Raw genomic sequence first — 23,897 nt, 5'->3', positions numbered from 1 at the left:
TTAGCTTAATTGCTTACTCCAAATTGTCCATAGGTGTGAATGCGTGAATGGTTGTCTGTCTCTATGTATCAGCCCTGTGAAAGTCTGGCGAGGGAGTACCCTGCCTCTAGTCCAATGACAGCTGGGATAGGCTCCAGCATCCACAACCCTGTACCAGGATAACCAGTTATGGAAAATGAATGACCCAATTCACCACGACATGACATATTGTTAGATTGTCTCTTTGTGTCCATTGAACCTGTATTATTGGGTGTGACTCTGAGCTTTGTAGAGCATAGATAAAGTGACTAATCAAAAGTTACTCATCTTGGTTAACATTAAAGTCATAAGTTAAAAATGCTCCATCTTATCTGTGGGTGGAGGTTTACAAGGAAATGACTCAAGATCAGTTGTTACTGTATATGCAGTGAGTAACTGACTACTGGATGTTCTTTACCTCACACGTCCACTGTATGCAGGGGAAAATTTCCTTTTGGATGAATTCTGGGTGCCCATCTTGTGGAAATTATTCTGTTACTTACTTCCATTTAGAGTTAAATTAATTTGACTGTAAATCTGACAAAAAAAAAAGTATCAGGTGAGTTCACTGGGCAGACATATGCGCATTTCTGAAAGCTGGAAGGCAGGACTTTTGCATTTAAATGAACGTCTGTTACATTCAAGCCCTTGCCATACGAGTTTACACAATGCTGATTAAGCCCATCACCACCAGGGAAAGCTCTATGTATTACGCAGTGTAGTGTAATTGTGGTTTCTTTGGCACCTTTCCTGTGCTGGTAAACTGGAAGTGATGTTTTTCACATCAACCAGTCTAGACTGTAAAAGTTAATGGACGTAGCTACTATGATGTCACCCATTAGTATGTGGACTCCCATTCTGAAGCCTCGACTTCAGCATTTCTGCCATCACCATCTCGGACTTTTGGAGCCAGACATGACCATATTTGGACCAGAGGGTGGAGCTGTGGAGGAGCGAGGGGTGAACCTGACTGGTGACGACTCGCCAAAAGCCTGTCACTCAAAGCTTTCAGCCTTCATAAAATATAAACAGGTGAGTTGTATAAAAAATTCACACCTGTACAGTTGTCATACATATACTGTGGGGGATTGACTCACTTTAGGAGCCAGCCTCAAGTGGCCACTTGAGAAAGTGCAGTTTTTGACACCTCCGCATTGGACCACTTGTTTTGGTGGAACATTTGCACATGGGGAGGTGAACACTGTCATTAAAATGGCTTCACACCATAAAAAATTGTAGCAGATATATGTCACTGTGTGATTCAACTTTCCCTGATAAAAAAGATGAACATCATTTGATAATCGGTAACCTCGGTAACCTTCCCTAAAGGTGAAGCCTGACTGTACTTGAGCTATGGAAAAGCTCAAAGAAAAACCACAGACGATTCGCTGATTGTATGTGGCTCTTGCAGAACATTATTTCAACAATATAATAGAAGCTTGTGTGAAGTGGAAGAGATTGACGAAGTCACTGTCACAGGCACATGTCGCTGCCAGAGTTAATAGATGTGACAAAAAAACTCCGACTGGCCATGTCAGAAAACTGATCAACATCAGGCATGGTAAAAAAAACAGATGTCTTGTTTGCTCTGGGACTGAATCGTAACCACCTTCTGAAAACGCTGCTTTGCTGAAAGTACACTTTTGTGTGGCAGAAAATATGCTACATTTTTTGCACAGATAATAGAGCCTCATGTGACAACTCCATCACTTGTCCTTCTCTTTCACTGTGCCTTTATTTGCACAGAACTGAAAAGAGGGCTCCTCGTATTTAAAACAATTCCATCCAACTCAAATGAAACTAACATGAAGTGGCCTCTACGAGTCCAAATAAGGCTGTGCGCTGTGGAAAAGCAGGATTCTCTGTTAGTGAAACAGTTAAAAAAAAGTAAACCTCCAAAATAAGGTTGAGGGTGTATGGGGTGCCATTTGTAAAGTGGCTCACGCTGAAAATAACATCAACATTTTGCCACATTTAGCTTCAAACAATGTTTAAAAAAGTGTTGTGAATTTTTTAACGTCACCTTTTCCCACATTTACAGCAATATTTGTTAACTTAGAAATATATTAAATAGTTAAACCTAAATATTAAATCTAAATCTAAATCTAAATGTTAAATCTAAATGCGAAATCTAAATCTAAATATTAAATCTAAATCTAAATGCTAAATCTAAATCTAAATGTTAAATGTTAAATCTAAATGTTCTTAGGAAAACTAAATATTTAGCTAATATGCAAATTCACACTGCCGGTCACCGGAAGTACCAAAATAAAAGCTTGAGATGGTCAGACTGTGTTTATAGAATCAAATAACGAATTAAAACCAACTTATCGGGGGAAATGAACACTTGAACATACATTAGTGTGATAATGAGTACCTAAAATAACAAAAAACATGTTTGGAGAAATTTTATTTCACGTGTACTTTGAGTTGTTAGTGTCCCTTCGGAGGGTATCACCTTGTTGTTTACAAATACTTCTGGGTAGAAAACCAGCAGAGTTTAGCTACATATATATATGAATATCTCACATTTTTCACATCACTGTATCACCGTTTAGACCAGGGGTGGCCAACCAGTCAGAGACCAAGAGCCACAAAAATTACCGTGGTAGTACAAAGAGCCACATCATACACGTGTGCTTACAAACGCACTCCCCACACAAACACGAAATGACATAAAATCAAAATCCATACATTTCCAATTTTCAAAGCCAGATTTATTTATCACACACACAAATGAATAACCATGAACAGAGATACACACAAACACAGTCTCTCCCTCTCATACTGTCTTTCTCCATCCCCCCTCCACACCCACAGTCTCTCCCTCTCCCACTCTCTCCACCAGGGGCGGAAATCCCGGGGGGGACAGGGGGGACATGACTCCCCCTTCAGTAAAGCTGTACCCCCCTGGAATCATTTGAGACACAATTAATAATTTTTGAACAATACAGTAGTATTTATTGAAAGCACAATGTAAGCGGTGCTCATTATAATCGCGCAATAATGTGCTATTTAAATCCTAGTAGTGGTATATCCCACACTCTTTCCAATGGGCGGGGCTGCTTGGCAGCAGCAGCAGCAGCGTGTGGCTGGAACCGCTGTCTACATTGCGCATCGCAGGGTAAGATGTTCACTCACACAGACGCAGTTTAACTTACACAAGTTACAACACATCCCATTTACTGTTACAACAAGCCCCAGGCCCAGGCTGATAATATAAACTGTCTGCAACATTTCACCTGCATTGTTCAAAAGCCTACTCAATTACCAGTGCTGCTAAGCTAAAAGCTAATGATTAAGCTCAGAGTTTAGTCATAGAGAGGACAGGAGAGAAAGAAGAGGGAGAGGACAGGACAAGAGCAGTCAGTGGTGGAGCGGCTCGTAGGTAATGGGTACCTGTCTGTAGGCTCTCCACCTGTCAGTGAAACAAACATGAGAGAGTGCAGTCTAACCGCGGTCATTACGCACGGCTATTACGCACGGTTGTGGTGGCTCGTAGCTATGGGTACCTGTCTGTAGGCTCTCCACCTGTCAGTGAGACAAACATGAGAGATGTGCAGTCTAACCGCGGTCATTACGCACGGCTATTACGCACGGTTGTGGTGGCTCGTAGCTATGGGTACCTGTCTGTAGGCTCTCCACCTGTCAGTGAGACAAACATGAGAGATGTGCAGTCTAACCGCGGTCATTACGCGCGACTATTACGCACGGTTGTGGCGGCTCGTAGCTAATGGGTACCTGTCTATAGGCTCTCCACCTGTCAGTTAGACAAACATGAGAGACGTGCTGTCAAATGGACGAGGAGCGGTCATTATGCGCAACTATTATGCACGGTTGTGAGGTGCGCACCGGCAGATCTGACAACACACTGTTTATAAACCAGTTTACCAGTTTAATTGCAGGAAATGTTTAGTTGTTAAGCCATTTCTCATAAGTATAGATATTCACTCTGCCTGTTGGAAAGATAGAGAGAAGATTAAAGCGTCAAATTGCAGTAAAAGATGCTGTATAAAAGATAGGCTACAACTTTTTTTCCTTGCCCCCCCCCTGGAATTATTCTCTAAAATTTTACTGTTTATTGTCCCCCCCAACTATGAAATGGGATTTTCGCCCCTGCTCTCCACACACATCCACACAGTCTCTCCCACTCTCATACTCTCTCCAGATTAGTGTTGTCACGGTACCAAAATTGGGATCCACAGTACCATACCAGTGAAAGTATCATGGTTCTGAGTAGTATCACGATACCACAGCAAAAATGAGGCAGATGTGCCTTTTGTCATTTATAAAAAGATAAATCACTTTTCTATAATACATCACTGATATTTCAAAGGAATAAATTACTTATTGACTTATTCATACTTCAAAAACAGCATCAATAAGTGATTAACATAGGGGGGGATCAAAATAAAATAAATAAATAAAATAAAAATCAACCAGCCACCCTCCTCCCCTGACAAGTAAAGAACAGTCCCTAAAGTGCGGTGAGGTTTGTGGGCCGTTACCTGCCACATAGAGAGAAATGTGAATGGCTTGTTTCTCCTCTGACACACAACATACCTGTGTGCCGCCACGGCTCAGCTGTTTAGGTATTTCTGGGCAGTCATGACGCCAATTTATTCACCTGGAGCCGGGCTTCTCGGTCGCCGGTAAGCCATTATCTTGCGCCGCGGAGCACTATGGCTGTTATTGGCCAGCGCATGGACACTCACTCTCCTTTGATTGGACTTTGAACTTATCCCACAGTAGTGGCACCATGTCATGTACCGTGGTGTTTAAGTAACAGCCTACTGTGGTCTACCGTTGGTACCAGTATACCATGCAACACTACTCCATAGATATATATACATAGATGCCGCACCCTGGCTTGTGGGATGCGTCAATACCGCCGCCATCTTGCCTAGGTGCTCTGACCGGTTCAGACCCATGTCAGACTCGGCAAAAATGCCACATTTTTGCTCTGCATTTGGGTGTACGAATGAAAGAAGTGTTAAAACCAAGCAGAAGGGAATAACATTCCACAGGTAAGAAGTTGTTTTACAATATTTTACTGTTACGAACATGTTTAATGAGATATATATCTCAAAAAGTGATCCTTCTTTTAAGCTAATCAAGTAAAGTAACTGTCCTGATCTGGTCCTAATGCCAAATTAAGCTAAGGCTATGTCACACAACTTAAAGAAAAAAGTTAACATTTATATAATATTACTTATAAAATTATGATGCTTTGTCAAACAGCTATGTCGGTGTATGTGTTATTCCAAATTGTCAACTATCTGTTTCATGGCACCAACGTGACATAACGCAGTATAACGTTAGTAGTTAATTTGTGGCCTGAATTGTAACTACATATTATGTGGAACTGCGTTTTTCTGACACACTTATTTTGTGTGTAGTTTCCCAAAAAGCACAGATAGGAGACGGGCATGGGTAGCAGCAGTGAGGAGAAAGGACTTTGTCCCGAGTGACTCCTCAGTCATCTGCAGCTGTCACTTCAGACCTGCGGACTTCGACAGGACTGGGCAGACTCCTAAAAATAATACTAGCTACTGTACACTGTATTTTTTGTAAATATGACCTAATAATGTAAACAGTTCTGTGTCCAGGCTCCCATGAGCACTGTGGTGTTATACATATGAGATTAAAGCAAAATTTTGTGTAAACATGCAGCTCTAAGTCATTTATTTTCACTTGTACAAAACCAACATTTGTTAATCAGAATCTGCACTGCAGCTCGGCACAACCCTGCTGATACACTTTTTTGCACATTGTGTGAAATGTGAATAAACATTTATAGTCAAAATTAATAATTAAATGACATCATGGTGGGCATTGTACATCTAGTAAGAAAACAGAATATTTATTACATGGGGAAAGTTTAGTTTAAATGTGTTGTAGAACTATTACTGTTACTTTATCTACATAAGATCAAATATTTTGGTATGAAAAGCTGCATTTTTTATTTAACCAAGTATCCTGTATCATAACTAGCCTACATGTCTGACAATTGTAACAAACCAAACCGCATGAAAATCGGTTGAGAATTCAGCGAGTAATGATGATTTTAATCATAAATAATCTCCTGCCTCAATAGACATACATGCATTAGGCAGCGCGGCTCCACCTGGGCAAGATGGCGGCCGCGTTGACGTATGGCTCCAATGAGGAGCACCGTTGAATGCAGCATCTACATATATATCTATGACTATATATCTATGACACTACTCCACACACATCCACACACAGTCTCTCCCTCTCTCATACTCATCTCTCCACACACACGCGCGCGCGCGCGCGCGCACACACACACACACACACACACACACACACACACACACACACACACAAAGACAAGCATTTCTTCCCTGACATTTTTTTGTTGTGCGATATCGCCACCGCGCGGCAGTCCTGCATTCCTCCCGAACTCCACACCCTCTCACCTGCCCGTGCGCACTCTTCTCTCTCTCACTCGCTCCACTTAAGCCTGTTACATTTCTTAAAGGGCCATACACACTCATAGACGTCGGAACCGGTCGGAACTAGGGGTGCGGGGGGTGCGGCCGCACCCCCTCCCATCCGTACTCCCGCACCCCAGCCTCCCTACCCACTGCATTACGCTTTAAAAAAAAAAAAAAAGAATCTGAATTTAAATTCAATTTGTCTGACTTACATTTATCTCTTTCATATCATTAATGCATAGATCTATGCTTTTGATGTGATATTCAACCTGCCTGACTACATACAGTAGCCTTGGCATCCAGGATGTTGTGTCCATCCTGCAAACCTTGCAGTCCCAAACCCGCTCCATGCTGTCGGAGGTGGAGAAGCTCATTAAGCTCTGTCTGGCCCTGCCCTGCATCCCAGCGCTCTTTCTCAGCCTTGCGCAGGCTGAAAACCTGGCTGCGCAACACCATGACGCAGGAGAGACACATTTGGCCATTATGAACGCTCACAGTGACCTTATGGATGAAAGCGATGTCTCGACCCTGCTTAAAATCTTCATCAGTAGGTCAAGTGAGAGAAGGTCCACTTTTGGAAATGCATGAAAGCTCTGATGGCCGAATTCACAAAGAATGAACTGCGGCCGCTGATAGCACCTTGAATTGCACTTCACTTGCACCCGCAGTTTGCGCCGTCTTAAGGTCCTATTCACAAAGGATATTGCGCTAATGATATACCAGCGCAAACACGCCCACAAAGTTTGGCAGCTGAGTGTAGTTTGCCCCTGATTTGCCCCTGATTGCAATTAGCCACATGGCAAAGCTATTTTTTTCACTTAACTGTGTGTGGCTATTAGCCCTGGTATTAATTAGACTTTGTTTGGCAAAGTACTGAATACTGTATACCCTCATGTAGTGATGTCTGCTGGTGAGTCAGTCTAACAGTGTCGGATGGGTTGAGGCTGTGGATTTGACCAAGTCTGACCACTTGATCACTATTCCCTCTCACTTGCAGCTGTTTTTCGTTATCTTTTGAATTTAATATGAATTATGGAACCGTTTTTGTTCACGTTTGTTTCCCCGGTTTCGTAAAATAAATTATTGAAAGTTGCTTTTGAAGTGCGTGACAGAAGTGCGTTTTGAGAACGACCACAGACTGTCACCTGTTCAATGCATCAGTATCTTCGGATACCATTAAAGTAATAATGATTATAATGATAATGTCAAAATATTATTTACAGACTGATTTAACAGACGATCACTGCTGCCATGATCACTGGAAAGTCTGGGCGAGAGGCTTCCACAGAGGAGCGCCCAGTTTGCACCAGCTTTCTAAAGATGTTATTTACTTCACTCAAACTGCATGTGGCTATTAGCGCTGGTGTTAGTGAATTAGACGTTGTTTATCAATGAGGCTCATTTGCATGAATATATATATTATATTTTTGCGCCAAATATATGCATATTACCTCATTTATATACGTGCAAATAACACCGGAGCACTGAGACGCAATCTGCTTAGCAGCGCAGTTAGTGGAGCATTTCACCCTCTGCGCGTGCTTTGTGTTTGCTCCATTTTTACCGGTTTAGCGGCTGCAAAAGCCACGCAATCCTTTTGTGAATTCGGCCCTGAGTCAGGAGCGCAGACTTTTCTTTTTTGCATTCAAGGTTACAAATAATGTTATGTTCCTTAAATGGTTTGACTTAGTTATCAAAGTTTCATTTTCTTAACAATAAAGATGCCGTGTTCATCCATTCTAGTTCTCTTATAACCACGTTATTATAAAATAACTTCAAATCAAATCCTTAATCATTGTTAAGTGTGCGTGCTTCCCCTGCCCCTCCCAACAAAAATCCCGCCCCCCTCTCAGAAAATAGTTCCGACGTCCATGTACACACTCATAACAATAAATTGATTTTTTTATGACGGAAGAGCCGCACGCCGATGGTTTTAATTAATGGATCGAAGAGCCACACACTGATAGGCAAAGAGCCGCATGCTGCTCGCGAGCCGCGGGTTGGCCACCCTTGCTCTATGGGGTGCTGTAGGGGTGCCTAGGGTGGGGATACATTTGAGGACTGGACTGCTGCATGTTAATGTGACAGCAGCAGAAAAGTTTCTTTCCTTGAGCAGGTTCTGCCCTTGAAATCAGTTAATATGTTACAAGTGTTCCTTGTGTAAACTTGTACCCAGGCCTACATTGTGAACTTTAGTCAGCTGACACACACACACACACACACACACACACACACACACACACAGACAGACTCTCTCTTGAATATTTTCCAGAGGCTAAAGTTAGCCAGCCCTAACAGCCTTCAGCTGCTCTGATTTTGTACAGTAGTTAGACAGGTTAGTCAGCCTTGGTATGACAGTCACACTGGATTTTTTTTTCAGTACACGACAGTAGCCTCGGAGGGAATTTACCAGCAGGATGGCTGTGGGCAAGTGTGTCGTGTTTTTTGTGGTCTTGACCTTTCTCTGGACTTTAAACAGAGCAGGTGAGTGAGGCGTTCACAGCCCATCTGATCTTCTTCCAGTCTAATCTTAAATCACATTTGTTTAACTTGTTACTATAATTTGATACACTGGTTGCTCATGCCAGGGACAGTAAGAATACCAGGAAACATAATTAAGATAGATGTATATTAAAACCTATGAGGTCAATCCGCATCAGATCACAACCAAAAAACCCTTTTGTTTTGAGTCTTTTTCCCTCTCAGTGACATTTAGATAGTTTGGGTGTTATATGTCAAAGTTTTCAGATATTGTAATCTTAAACTTAAGCCTCCGCCCACAATACAATGGAGGTGAACTCAGTTTAATTTATGGTAGGCCTACTATAAACCTCATAAGAATTGTAATGAAAAATAAACTGCTGCTGAGTTTCACTGGCTCAAAACAAAATGACACGGGACGACAGACTAATAATAGACGATAGACTCCTTTCCCACTGCCAGTAGACTAGAGCTGCAGTAGAGGAGTATGTTTCCTGATTTTTTTTTTCTTTCTGGTGTGTCACGTTCTGCATTATAGACTGGCCAGAAAATAGTGGAAAGCATCATGGAGGCCAGTGAAAATGTTATGGTGGCTACCTCTTTTTTATATGTTACTTAGTCTCTTTACTTTATAGACCTACTTATTCTTATTCAGTCTTTCTTTCAAACTTGGTGTAGACTTATTTGGAAGGATATTGCAACACTGCTTGGACGGATGCTGATGGAATCTGTGGTGGTGCGTCATGTAAATAGTAAATATCCATAACTAGTGCAGAGTCATTTTTCCCAAGAATGAATGCCGATTGTAACCTTTACCCCTAAAGATAAAAACCAGATGTTAGTAGTGGTAGGATGCGGCGCTGCGCTGGACCGTTATGGTGAAGAGAGAGCTGAGCTGGAATGCAAAGTTTTCAATTTACTGGTCAATCCCAACCCTCAACTATGGTCATGAGCTCTGGGTAGTGACAAAAAGAAGGAGATTGCGGACACAAGTGGCCAAAATGAGCCTCCTCTGTAGAGTGGCTGGGTTCAGCCTTAAAGACAGGGTGAGGAGCACAGACCTCCGGAGGGAGCTAGGAGTAGAACCACTGCTCCATCACATCGAAGGGGGTCAGTTGAGGTGGTTCGGGCATCTGATCAGTGGCAGACCCAGAACATGCTGGAGGGATTACATATCTCATCTGGCCTGGGACTGCCCTGGGGTTCCCCAGGAGGAGCTGGAAAGCATCCCTGGGAAGAGGGACTTCTGGGGTGCTTTGCTTGGTCTGATGCCCCCGCGATCCGGCCCCGGATAAGCGGATGAAAATGGATGGATGAATGTTAGTGGTGGGTGTTAGTGGGTTATTTGTCCTGTGGGAAAGAGGTTGAATCATACTTTGAGAAAGTCACAGCAAAGTGGCGAAGTTCAGAGTGACCATGTTTGTCCCATTTTTATGGATAAAGAAAAAACATTTTTATTGACACTCAAAATGTGAAACAATAAAATAAATCTGTTATGAAGTTCTGTGGAAAGAAGCTTAAGAGCGTCATGCTTTCAGTCTCAACTGGAATGTTGAATAAGCTGCCAAACCACATTTCTACACACACACACACACACACACACACACACACACCAGATAAATGCTTTTGTTTTTGTTTTCTAGTTACTGAAAAACAAAATGCAACATCTTAATTAATATCATTTACTTCTCACTGCCAAACTAACCTATTTCCTTTTTATCCCAAACAGTGTTGAGTTGCTGAAATTTAAATGTTGTGTTTTTTCTAAACATGTACCTACTACTTTTAAAGTTTCATGGATCAAATGACAGCAGGCAGGCACAATTATAAGGGCATCCACACCAGGAACAATAACTAAAGTGATGACTGTAATGATAAAAATATGAGCATCCACACTGATAAGCGATAATATTGTTTAAACAAAGGTGACAAGCAAGCAAAATGGATCCGAGCCGCATACTGTCAGCTTTATGTATTGTAGACTAAAACAAGGACAGAGACAACTGACCCTTCACTAAGTCCCGCCCCTGGACGCAGACTGGCCAATCATAATGTAGCATTGGCCCCTCTCAGACCAGGGTCCGACAACACAGCTGTGTTCCATTGACTCTAATGTAATCGTTTCAGATTTCCTTCATTTTCAGGCTGGTTTTGTGGATTTTGAGCTAAATGTTGTACCTGGGGCACGTCATGTGTTAATGAGACTCGTTACCCGGAGAGGTTGAAAAAAGATGTTGGTTTCTTCCCCCTTCCAAAACCAAAATCACACACTGAAAAGTGTAGGGTTAGGGAAGATGTAGCCTACTTAATGTATACACATGCTGCTTTTACTTTTTAATGTGTATAACAGTGAAACAAATATTGACCCTGCTGTACAGGAACCAGTGAAGGGAAGCAGGGAAACTTTGCTGATATTGAACCAGCTGCGTGTCATCGCATCGCAAGATTTAAAACTAGTTCATTTCAGCTAGTTCTTGTAAAATGTGAACGTGCACAACACTGTCCACCAGGTCACATTATATCTTTACTATATAATGATGAAAACTCTGTCTGAGGGTGTGTGTGTGTGTCTGTTCCATGTTTTTCTCCTCACTGACTTGGTCAATCCATGTGAAATGTGGCACAGTGGTAGAGAGTCATGGGAGGATGTGAATGAAGCGATATTACATCAATTAGCCAAAGGGGGGCGCTATAGACGAATTCAATTATACATCAGTGATTAGTGAGGTTTTGACTGATATGGTCAAAAAAGTAAATAGTCAGGCTTTTAAAGAGGCTGAACTGAACTTTGATGGATGTTTCTTCATTTAATGTTTTTACAGGTGCTGTGGACTGTGTTTTAAAGGAGAGCTGCATCTTACCGTGCACTTTTCGTGCTGGTGATGAAGTGGTCATCCACTGGATTCAGGTGAGCGCAGGAGACACATCTGTCCACTCCTTCTACCACAACCATGACCAGCTTACCCTCCAGAACAAGCGCTTCAGAGGCAGGACATCATTGTACAAAGACCAGATCTCCAGAGGAAACGCCTCGCTCTGGCTGACAGGGGTGGAAATTCAGGACCAAGGCAAATACAAGTGCTACACCAGCACCATCACTGGAAACCAGGAGTCATTCATCAACCTAAATGTGGACGGTATGAGAAAACACGAATATGATACCGCTGTTTGCTGATGTTGTGAATGCAATGCATTTCTTTAAAACATATTGGAATGTTGTGAGATAACTAACTGTACAATAATTTCTTATTAAGTTCAAATTTCCAGCAGAACTCTTTCTCTAGCCAGCTGGTCACCAACATTGTTAGACGCTGATATTTGGTTGAATTTTGGTTGTGACATCGGGTGACCAAAATTTAATGTCAGGACAACGTTTGATGGCAATGTCAATTTGATGTAAAATACTGACGACAGATGATGTTGATATTTTACTGATTTTAAGTGACGTTAAATAACCAAAATTCAGCCTTTTCTAAACCTCTCATGCCCTTGTCATCTTGAGATGTAGATTTAGTCGTGAAGTTTGGAGAACTAAACTCAACGTCTGCACAATGTCATAATGTTATTGTCCACACAATGTGACATTCTTACATCAGTAGATGTCTGAAATATTTTCAACATGATTTTCATTCCAACCTAAATTTAACATCTGTCCGACGCAAGAGTTCTACATCTTTCTTCATATTGATGTTCGGTGCCTGCTGGGTAGCCTTAACCAAAGTTCCTTTGTTGCCTTAACATAACCACCAACAGGAGTCTGGACCAGACCTGGGATTCTGGTATTCCTGCACTTTGTATGTCCACCATCCACCACAACCACACATATATACAGTACAGGCCAAAAGTTTGGACACACCTTCTCATTCAATGCGTTTTCTTTATTTTCATGACTATTTACATTGTAGATTCTCACTGAAGGCATCAAAACTATGAATGAACACATGTGGAGTTATGTACTTAACAAAAAAAGGTGAAATAACTGAAAACATGTTTTATATTCTAGTTTCTTCAAAATAGCCACCCTTTGCTCTGATTACTGCTTTGCACACTCTTGGCATTCTCTCCATGAGCTTCAAGAGGTAGTCACCTGAAATGGTTTTCCAACAGTCTTGAAGGAGTTCCCAGAGGTGTTTAGCACTTGTTGGCCCCTTTGCCTTCACTCTGCGGTCCAGCTCACCCCAAACCATCTCGATTGGGTTCAGGTCCGGTGACTGTGGAGGCCAGGTCATCTGCCGCAGCACTCCATCACTCTCCTTCTTGGTCAAATAGCCCTTACACAGCCTGGAGGTGTGTTTGGGGTCATTGTCCTGTTGAAAAATAAATGATCGTCCAACTAAACGCAAAGCGGATGGGATGGCATGTCGCTGCAGGATGCTGTGGTAGCCATGCTGGTTCAGTGTGCCTTCAATTTTGAATATATCCCCAACAGTGTCACCAGCAAAACACCCCCACACCATCACACCTCCTCCTCCATGCTTCACAGTGAGAACCAGGCATGTGGAATCCATCCGTTCACCTTTTCTGCGTCTCACAAAGACACGGCGGTTGGAACCAAAGATCTCAAATTTGGACTCATCAGACCAAAGCACAGATTTCCACTGGTCTAATGTCCATTCCTTGTGTTTCTTGGCCCAAACAAATCTCTTCTGCTTGTTGCCTCTCCTTAGCAGTGGTTTCCTAGCAGCTATTTGACCATGAAGGCCTGATTGGCGCAGTCTCCTCTTAACAGTTGTTCTAGAGATGGGTCTGCTGCTAGAACTCTGTGTGGCATTCATCTGGTCTCTGATCTGAGCTGCTGTTAACTTGCCATTTCTGAGGCTGGTGACTCGGATGAACTTATCCTCAGAAGCAGAGGTGACTCTTGGTCTTCCTTTCCTGGGTTGGTCCTCATGTGTGCCAGTTTCGTTGTAGCGCTTGATGGTTTTTGCGACTCCACTTGGGGACACATTTAAAGTTTTTGCAATTTTCCGGACTGACTGACCTTCATTTCTTAAAGTAATGATGGCCACTCATTTTTCTTTAGTTAGCTGATTGGTTCTTGCCATAATATGAATTTTAACAGTTGTCCAATAGGGCTGTCGGCTGTGTATTAACCTGACTTCTGCACAACACAACTGATGGTCCCAACCCCATTGATAAAGCAAGAAATTCCACTAATTAACCCTGATAAGGCACACCTGTGAAGTGGAAACCATTTCAGGTGACTACCTCTTGAAGCTCATCGAGAGAATGCCAAGAGTGTGCAAAGCAGTAATCAGAGCAAAGGGTGGCTATTTTGAAGAAACTAGAATATAAAACATGTTTTCAGTTATTTCACCTTTCATCAAGAGATGAAAGTAGAAGGTAAATGGGCCTTTCTAGTCTTTCAGTGACTCAAAGTGCTTTTACACTACATGTCAAGTTCACCCAGTCACACACACATTCATACTCTTGTGGCCAAGGATACCATACACCTGCTACTTAGTTAACCATTCGCTCACACTCATACACTGGTGTTTGGGGCAGTCTGGGGTTCCTTATCTTGTCCATGTTACTCTGACATGCAGACTGGATGAGCCAGGGATTGAACCAATAATCTTCCAATCAGTGAACGACCTGCTCTACTTGCACAGCCACACCAAGTAGACAGTGATGAGGGGATACAGGGGTGAGAGGACAGATTGTTTAAATGATTTTATAAATGCAGTCCGTCTAATGTTAGAGTGAAACCAAATACAACACCAAAGAGATTCAATTGAAAGCAACACAAATACTCAGAGCTGGACACACTAAAAACACAGCTTTCTCTAGTTGCCAGTTCAGTCATACTATATCCAATCATTTTAGTGCCAAACATGGCTTGATTTAGAGGCAGCATCTCAGCTTGGCCCTGGTTGGCCTTGTACCAAGCAGTACCACAACAGCACGTCCCAAAGCAGCAATCTCTTGCTGCATAGCTTCAGGGAAAACATGTCTGCTTATGGCTTGGCTCAGCTCAGTGTGATGAAAGTAGGCTAAACTGTGCCTGTGGAACATCAGCTCCGATTACTGCTCCATAGTGGTATTAGAATAAGTGTGCCTAAATGTTTTCTGTTTGAACTTTTTTTCTCTCCAGCTCACTCAGTGACATGTGAACGCACACTCCAGTGCATATGACTGAGAGTTGGTGGTGTGACAAACACTTAAAGTTTCTTTTGTAAGCTCAGTGAACTTGAGTATTATGAAACCAAATGAGCTGAGAACACATTTTTAAAGCAGCAGGTAAACTTAGAATATGTTTTTAAGTTGTACTTAAATGTTTTAATTTCCAGTGTGTAGGGCTTGGGGATGTATTGGCAGATATAATAAAATAAGTATGTTTTCTTTAGTGTATAATCACCTGAAAATAAGAATCATTGTGTTTTGTTACCTTACCATGAGCCGTTTATATCTACGGAAAACACCATATTGCACTACCATGTTTCCAGTAGTTCCTGTAGTTTCAGGTGGATGTCATCTGTAAATCTCACTGCTAGAGGCCACTTTCTCATGTTGCAGTGTGTTGAGCTCTCTCAGCTACAGCACGCAAACATCTGACTGATAATGTTTCACTCCCAGGAGGAAGAGCATGATATTCATTCAAGGCTGTGAGAATGAGGTCATCTAGTAGATATAGGACACCTGCATACTCAATCTTATCTCACAGTAGGGGGAGAAACTAAATGTGCTCATTGAAAGAAAAAGGAAAAAAACATAATATAAGCAGATATTGTCTGTGTGAGAGAAGTTTAGATAAAGTGACATCTTAAAGGGAAAGTTATAATTCTCTTAAAAGTTAAATTTGAAGCGTCCAATGCCTGTTGTCCACCACACAAGTAAATGCATTTATGCGCAAATAAACTTTACTAAACATTTTGTAAAAGTCTATTATACACCTCTATAGATTAATATCTTTAATCCCTGTTTCTAAAACAAATCAGCCTTTCTGGAAGTTAAAACGTAATAAATGTTGAACTTCTGCTTTCTTTGGAAGGACAGCAATAATACGCATGAACAGTGAAAACTTTTTCCTTAATCACTTTATATAAAGCAAAGAAACGAATCCTTGTACCCAACATAAAGTAATAAAAATATGTGTACTCTGTGCTGAGAAGAGATCGAAAGGCTGAAGTGCAAATGCTGTAAAATGACTGCACACTCACTGGGTACTAATTTATGGCCTCAATAGAGCCATTTAAATTCCTAACATCCCACATATTTTAAAGAATGACAGATTATTTTGCTGTAAAGGCTTTTTGAAAGTTTAAATATCCTTAATCATAAGAGCCTTGTTTCTAGGTCCTGGAGGCTGTGATGATTTTAGAGGGAGGTGTAATAAGTGCAAAGAAGGGAACAACTTATGATATGTTATCACCAGTTTCTGCGAACCATGAATGTGTTACATTTATCATATGAATATTTCTACAGTGACTTAGTATATGAGCTGGCTTTGTCATCAAGAGGTGGAGGGGGTGGTGGAAGACCAAACATCTGCCAGGCTGCAGACCACTGCAGAGCACTGTTCAAAACGAACAAACAGCAACACTGGATGTTAGTAGGTCATCGATACATTGCTTCTGGCTTTTTAGCTCCCAAAAGGTGGTGTTTTGTAGGGAACTGTTGCTGTGCTTCTTGCGACTTTTCAGCCCCAAAACTTGGGTGTTTGTTAGGGACCCATTGCTGTTTTTCCACTGGGGATAGTGCCTTGAAAAGTGGTTGTATTGTACCAAGACAACGCTGCGTTTCCTGCAGAAACTTTGCCTCCAAAACCAGGCATTTTAAGCTAAAACATGATCTTTTTCACCCAAGTGTTTTTTGTACCTAAAGCAAACCACAGTGTCTATAGAAACTTAGTGTTTTTTTAGGTTTCAGCGACGTATCCGTGACATAATGACGTGCTAATGTAACATATCCATGGTTTCTTCTAGCTGTTGAGTTAATTACAGCAGTGATTTTCAAAGTGGAAGCCCTGGCCCTCTTTGAGTACACTCTGGATAGGTAGCCAGACTACTATTCAGGCTCACATTCACACCAGTGGGTAATTTAGAGTCACCAGTGAACCTAACCTGCATGACTTCGGACTGTGGGAGGAAGCTGGAGAACCCTGAGAAAACCCACACTAACACGGGGAGAACGTACAAACTCCACACAGAGGGGCCCCAGCCGGTCAGCGAGTCCAAACCTAGAATCTCTTGCTTTGAGGTGACAGTGCTAACCACTGCACCACCATACTGCAATTCATAATAATGTATGACATATTTAAATCATGTCCATTTGCTACGTCCATCTTTCTAATTGTCTGCCAGTCAAGACATTATTCAGCTCGTCATAAACGGTCAGTGTTGACTGGGAACAGTCTGTGCCTGCCACAAAGCTGCACTGCAAAGTAATCCTGAAATCCTGATAATGGGTTCCATGGGTTTTTAAATACATCAAAAGGGAAGCCCTGTCCATAAGCTAAAGTTGTTTGGAGGCTTGGCATGGAAGAGTCTGGGAACCCCTGTGTTATAGTACTGTTTGATTGGCAGGTAAATCAAAGCAGAAAAAACACAGCACAAGCACCAAAGTCAGGTTTCACATCACCACTTAACTAAAATTTTATTGAACTTTCGTTGCAGCTCCGGTCCATAAAGTCAACATTCAGCAGGTGGAAAACAGGATCACCTGCAGCTCAGAGGGGATCTACCCTGAGCCTCAGCTCACCTGGTCCACCAACCCTCCATCCAAAGTGACCCTCCAGAACAAAACCACAGTCCATCAGACTGAACAGCAGCTCTACAACATCAACAGTTATCTGATAGTTTCATACAGTGCTCCTGACCTTGTCTACAGCTGCACCGTCAGCACTCGCAGAAACAGGAGGAGAGCCACTTTGTTTAAACCTAGTAAGCCTTCCTAAGACATATGATTTTAATCTGGAACCTGAAATACCTGATATTTTATCACTTCTTTTTATGTTTGCATTGTGTCATTTCAGCTCCTATCAATAGTTCAGACACTGAAACAACAATCCCCTGCACTGCCTCAAACACTCCACTAACAGGCCTCATCTGGAGGTTCAACTACAGTCAGATCATCCTGAAACAGACCAGGGCCAACGTCCCCTACACAGTGTCAGTGGAGTGGAGGCAGCAGGTGAAGAGTGTGTCTGAGTCAGGCAGCCTCACACTACAGGACATATCTTCAGATCAGGACGGGATATACACCTGTGAGCTCAGTGATGATGAGGAGACATACGTAACCAACACCTTTCTGAGGATAGAGAAAGGTCAAGGTCAAGGTAAGGTAGCATGAGGTGGGAACTTTGACTCTATCTGAACAAGAACTGTTATCATCTTTCATATTTAAGTTTAAACCCTTTGGCAGGTATTAAACAGTTTGGAAACTGTTACCAGACTGTTTTGTTACTGTGCTGATGTGCATCATGAAATCATAAACTATCAATCCCAGACAGGATTCACACTCCTGTATAACCTACAACATATAAAACATGAGCTACGAGTCATGATGGTAAAAGCTTAACACAAATGCCATGAGGTAAATTTAAACATTACAGCTGCACATAATATAATAAATTTTACTGGCTGGTAGTAAACAATGTGCTTGTATTGAACAAAAGAGCAAATGAACTAATTATTTAAATATGTTACATTTTTGTCATGTAAGTGTATTATCTTTTATGCGGTTGAAGCTGGGGTGGGCGGTTTCATTTGACATCAAAGGGAAATAATCTCATAATAAACTTTGAGTTTATTGTAATTCAAGTGGACTGAGAGAAAACGACAAACGACTTCTACAGCTCCTCATGGCTCTGTTTTCAGGCTTTTAAACATCTAGGCTGTGACAAAAGACTGGCCAATCACAAGTCAGTCCAGAGAGAGGACGGTCCTATTGGCTGTTCTACGAATGCAGATCGGTGGCCACGTCCCCTCTGTGAAAGATTGAACTTTGCTTATATGGCAAAAAAAAAACTGCCTACACTGCAAAGCAACCCTAAATAGGAAGACAGACTTATCAAAAAGAGTCTGACAATAAACAGAATACAAACATGTACCAATATCAGTGATGGAGAAAAAGAAATGTTGCTAATAGTTAGCCCTCTGCTAACCAAAGTTAAAGGCTCATAGCTGTGGCTTCAAGGTCACATTTATGTAGCTAATATTAGCTAGAGCCTTGAATCACAGCATGTCCTCTGCCTCAGTTTGTGACGCTACGGACCACCTTGCCAGAAGGAAACCAGGCAGCAGCTTTGGAGACATACTGCCACTCAAGGCTACAGAAACCCAAATCCAGCCAGCTCAAATCCCAGTTTGGGGGGCCAGGCAGCCCGACCCCACTGGATCAGCAAACATTCTGCTGCTGCTGTACACAGGTTAATAACACTAATAATAATAATAATAATAATAATAATAATAATAACTTCATTTGTATAGCACCTTTCAAAACGGAGTTACAAAGTGCTTAACAATAAAAACAATTAATACACAATAAAACATCAAATAATTTAAAAACAGTTACAATAATTACCAACAATTAAGAAAAGGCCATATGATAAAAGTGAGTCTTAAGAAGAGATTTAAAAGAAGACACTGAGTTGTCCTGCCTGAGATCTCCAGGCAGGGAGTTCCAGAGCTGAGTGGCCCGAACAACAAAGGCCCGGTCACCTTTAGTGACAAGACGAGAAGTTGGAACTATAGGAGCCCTGCTGGAGGATCTCAGGTAGCAATCAGGCTCATAAGGAGATAGCAGATACCAACTGTAGTCTTTTAATGTTTCGTTTGCTGATACCAGAATAAAGTGCATTACAGTAGTTGAGTCTGGGAGTGATAAAAGCATGGCTGACCTTTTCTAAATCCGCAGGAGAGAGGAATGATCTGATTTTGGTTAGCTGTCTCAGTTGGGCAAAGGTTGGACCTGGCACTGCTGCTGGCCACCAGCCTGCTGTGAACCCCTGGCAGTAGGGGGTTTGTGCTAGTCAAAATCTTGCCGCTGTCTCTGCAGCTGCTTCCTGCTCTCCTCCTTGGGGAAGCAGTCCACAACAGTGTGGAGCAAGATGGAGAGACCATGAGGGAGGCTGGCTTGTTGATTAGTGTCTCATTTGTGGTCTGATAAACAGAGAGTGCTCAGTACGATAAGATTAATGAAATCAATGCGTGAGAAACACTGGGTTACTGTATGAAGTGCGTGCATTATGTCTGTGGTCATCTGGTGGGAGTATCTTTGGACAAAGAGAGGGGAGCTGCAGGAGGAGGGTATATTTTTGAATTTTGCAGGGTTTTTTGTTTACTTTTGTCAGATTTCGGTCTACACCAGCTTGACGTTATGGAGGTGGCGCTATTTCTTCCTCAGCTGACTAATATTATATCAATATATTGGTTTTTTTTTTAACTTAAATTTGATTACACAGCAATCTGCCCATTGTAGAGGTTCACATATCACACCTTCATGCTACAGCTGTTATAATTCCACTTCTGGAAGATTGTTCGACAGAAACCTTAATTAAATCTTTTTCTGTTTCAGGCGCTGGTCATGTTGCAGGAATTATAGTTGGAGTGGTTATAGCTATTATAGCCATTGTGCTTTCAATATTAGCCTTTCTGGTGCTCTACAAGAAAAATAAAATACCCAGCTGTAGACTGTTTAAAAAGGTAATTAATAATAATAATAATTCAGCCTCCATTTTTTCATTTATTTTGTGTGTGCAGTTTGTACCAATAATTATGTCTTTTGGACTCAGACAGGAACGAGTAAAGAAAAGGACAAAGAGCAAAATGCTGAAGTGCCCTTAAAGTAAGTATTGGATATAACAACAACACTGCTACACCAAAGAAGAATAGTGTTGTTATTAACTTGCAGCCAAATCTACTGTGGTCAAGTCTAGTTTACATTTGCAGTGATCATTCTGCAGTGCATCTCATGCTGTAATCCATTTAATTAATGAATAATCAATCAAGAATTTCTCCTCAGTTGAAAGTTGAAATCTAGCCTGAAATTAGCAGCTCGTATTTAAAACAGCATGTTTTTAAGGGTGTTGGGAAGAGAAACATAACATTAGGTATTATATGAAGTAATTGTAGTGACCTAATAGAGTGAGCATAAAAAATAAGATCTGACCAAAAACAAATGTCTTCATGTTTGCTGTCACTTTTTATTGTCCTTTCAGAAGTTGTTTATAACAAAGCAGAATAATTTTGAGTTTGAGCTTGATGTTTTTCCGGGCTGAATTCTGTTCAATTGTATTTGCTGGCAAAGTGTTGATGAAAATAACATTGGAACTTAAAAAGAAAATCATGTCATCCAACAGCACCTCTAGTCAAACTGAAGAAAGTGCAGGACATGAATGAACATGAGCCGTTACACATTAACAGAGCTGGAGGCAAATGGACCTCTCCACCGGGGACTGAAGGATTAATCCACACTTGGATACACTGAAGTGGACACGAGCTTTTTGTCCTGCAGTATCTCAGGGAAGGATTTCTTTGGTGTGTCTGCTTGACTGGGAATTTGAGGTAGCAAAGCCAAAACAGTGGCTGAAATAAGTCTGGATATCAGTTTAACTGAAGTTTCAGTGAGAACATAAAAGAACAAGACCTTCAGTTCTTTGTTTTATAGAAGTTTTGCAAACATCTTTATCCAGACTGATAAATGAAGTACAAGGCCACTTTGACTTTGACTCTGCACTACACTGTTTCTATGCTATGGTACAAATCTTTAATTTATTTATTATGTGGGAGACTTTGGACCGTGAAGTACAGCCTGCTGTTCCTCCTCTACCTGACATCCTTGTGCTCCACACTCACACAAAATAGAAAAGAAGTAATTTTAAAAAAAGCGCTTGTGCGTGCACACACACACACACACACACGAAAAGAAGAAGAGAAAAAGTGACTCACGCAGAGAAAAGGAAGTATTGTGATATTCTGATTTGTCTATAAAAAAATCACGAGTTATTTATATAAATGGTAAAGTCATCCTGATTAAATGTTTGTCACGTTAGCTGGCTTTCCAGAGCTCAATCATCAGTGCCATTTGGAAATCCTAAGGAACGAAAACATGACGATTCTTATTATCAAGTGATTATACACTAAAGAAAACATACTTATTATATTATAGTCCATATCTGCCAATATATCGCCCTTAAATCCTACACACTGGACCTTTAATGTTTTGTAAACTGAACAAGAGTGATTCAGAGTTAAACATCCAAGTAGCCCATGATTGTTCTGAATCTTGGTACAAATATGACAGATTTAAGATATTTTCTGTCACATCTACATTATTGCAGGTGTGATCGTGATTTAATATGTTGTACAGTTAAAAAGAAACTGTTTTGTGGTTTTGTTTGTTGTTTTAATGTTTCTTTTATTTACAAAGGGTGAGTGTCTGTGAAGCCCCAATAATAACTTGTGATGAATTGTTAGTATTAAATGTGTTCAGCTGCCATTTGCTGTATTTTTTGATACCACTTGTTTTTATGTTATGTTTTATTGTATGAAGATAAACCAAAAAGCATCTGAGAAACTCTACATGCTTGTTGCCTTAACACTGTGCACCAGACGTACATCACACAAGCATTCACTTGACTACCTGCAAATACAACAAGTGTTGGATCAGACATGTTGTTTTACTGACCTCTTCTGGATGAAAGCTTCATTATCTGTTGCAACATTCAGCTGAGGTTTATTAGCATTAACTGAGCTGCCTCAGATCATAAAAGTCTAGAATACATACAATAAATTTACAATAAACACTACTGATTAGATAAAGATGTGAAAGAACAAATCTTGTTATAGTATTGGAGTAAGAATGTAAATGAAGTATTTTTTGTGTGTTTGTACTTTGCAGTAACCAACAGTTGACATGAAATCAAGCTTTTCTTTGTGGACTTTTTGTTGTAAAGGTTTTATATAAAAAAACATTCATTGAAATCTGTTTTGGTATCTTTTTTTTTATTTAACTGCCAAAAGACAGACAGACAGACAGACAGACAGATCCATAAATAGACAGATTGCTCATTATTGATCCCAAGTTGGGAAGATCTTTTACAGCAGCAGATTGTAAAGGCACTGCACAGGAGCAGTAAAAAAACACAGTAATATGCAAATCACACTAGAAGAGAAAAAATGTGTCTCACTAAATAAAGAAACCTTATGCACAAGCATATTCTGGAAGAATACGGTACTTGTCTACTTATCTATAGAATATACAAAATAAAGAATATGCTATAATACACTTTAAATATACTATAATAAAAATACTAAAACACTAAATTCTATTATATTAAATATATCCACAGGATAACATACTACCACTCTATAAACTTAAGTTAAATGCACAAATTTGTTGAAGTTTTAGATTTGAGAATGCAGTGAGGTAGAGTGGGAGAAATAGATGCGCGTATTTGCCATGTGTAATATTTAGGTTGATGGCAGTCATGTTATGATTTTATTTTATATGGTTTTGTATTTGTGAAAAAGGTTGAGCAATAAACTGTTATCAGTCAGCAGAAATAAAAACAGAAGCTATGGGATCTTTCAGCAATAACTGTGATATATAAAATACCACACTGTGAGAAAGTTTACTTTAATTCTAATTTCACATCTACTCAGAAGCAGTACTTGTACAGGTTTGATGTTCTAGAAATCTTACCACACACAGACTACAGGTTTTATCTGGTTATATCACAACTGTGACCACCCCTTACACTAAGGACATGTATATTTCCAATAAATACACCTGTTTCACTTTCACTTGTCATCATGGAGCTGCCATCAGTGAGACATGAGGGGTGTTTTCTGTGATATGTAACACAACACAAATACAGACTTGCATTTGGTGCTATTTTTAGCCACACTAGCAGCACAGCTCTGGTGATAGAGGTGTTTCAGTCCAGCCTGAAGTATCTTGAATGGATTGCCATGAAATTTTGTTCACACATTC

At 40.9% G+C, this 23,897-nt stretch overlaps 1 protein-coding gene and 1 long non-coding RNA gene across 3 annotated transcripts; both read left to right on the top strand.

Annotated features, from left to right (window-relative positions):
* The first annotated feature begins 4,243 nt into the window (after positions 1-4,243).
* LOC144458857 (uncharacterized) lies at positions 4,244-5,684 on the top strand. The gene is made up of 2 exons (XR_013488226.1): positions 4,244-5,045; positions 5,418-5,684. It is a non-coding gene; the product is annotated as an uncharacterized LOC144458857 (long non-coding RNA).
* A 3,030-nt stretch (positions 5,685-8,714) lies between these two features.
* On the top strand, positions 8,715-22,885 carry LOC144458855 (uncharacterized). Of its 2 annotated transcripts, none has more exons than XM_078162527.1 (7): positions 8,715-8,963; positions 11,783-12,097; positions 17,576-17,842; positions 17,935-18,231; positions 20,478-20,605; positions 20,695-20,747; positions 21,262-22,885. In XM_078162527.1, exons 1-7 carry the CDS (start codon positions 8,897-8,899, stop codon positions 21,299-21,301), a joined length of 1,167 nt encoding a protein of 388 aa, XP_078018653.1. In that variant the 5' UTR covers positions 8,715-8,896; the 3' UTR covers positions 21,302-22,885. The 2 variants fall into 2 exon arrangements, with proteins under 2 accessions (XP_078018653.1, XP_078018651.1); XM_078162525.1 differs by having other exon boundaries at positions 8,716-8,963; positions 17,935-18,237.
* Positions 22,886-23,897: the final 1,012 nt, after the last annotated feature.

The sequence above is a fragment of the Epinephelus lanceolatus genome, chromosome 20, assembly GCF_041903045.1.
Source record: "Epinephelus lanceolatus isolate andai-2023 chromosome 20, ASM4190304v1, whole genome shotgun sequence".
Taxonomy (NCBI): Eukaryota; Metazoa; Chordata; class Actinopteri; order Perciformes; family Serranidae; genus Epinephelus; species Epinephelus lanceolatus.
Note: the sequence above shows the minus strand (reverse complement) of the source record. Positions and strands in the feature narration are given on the sequence as shown.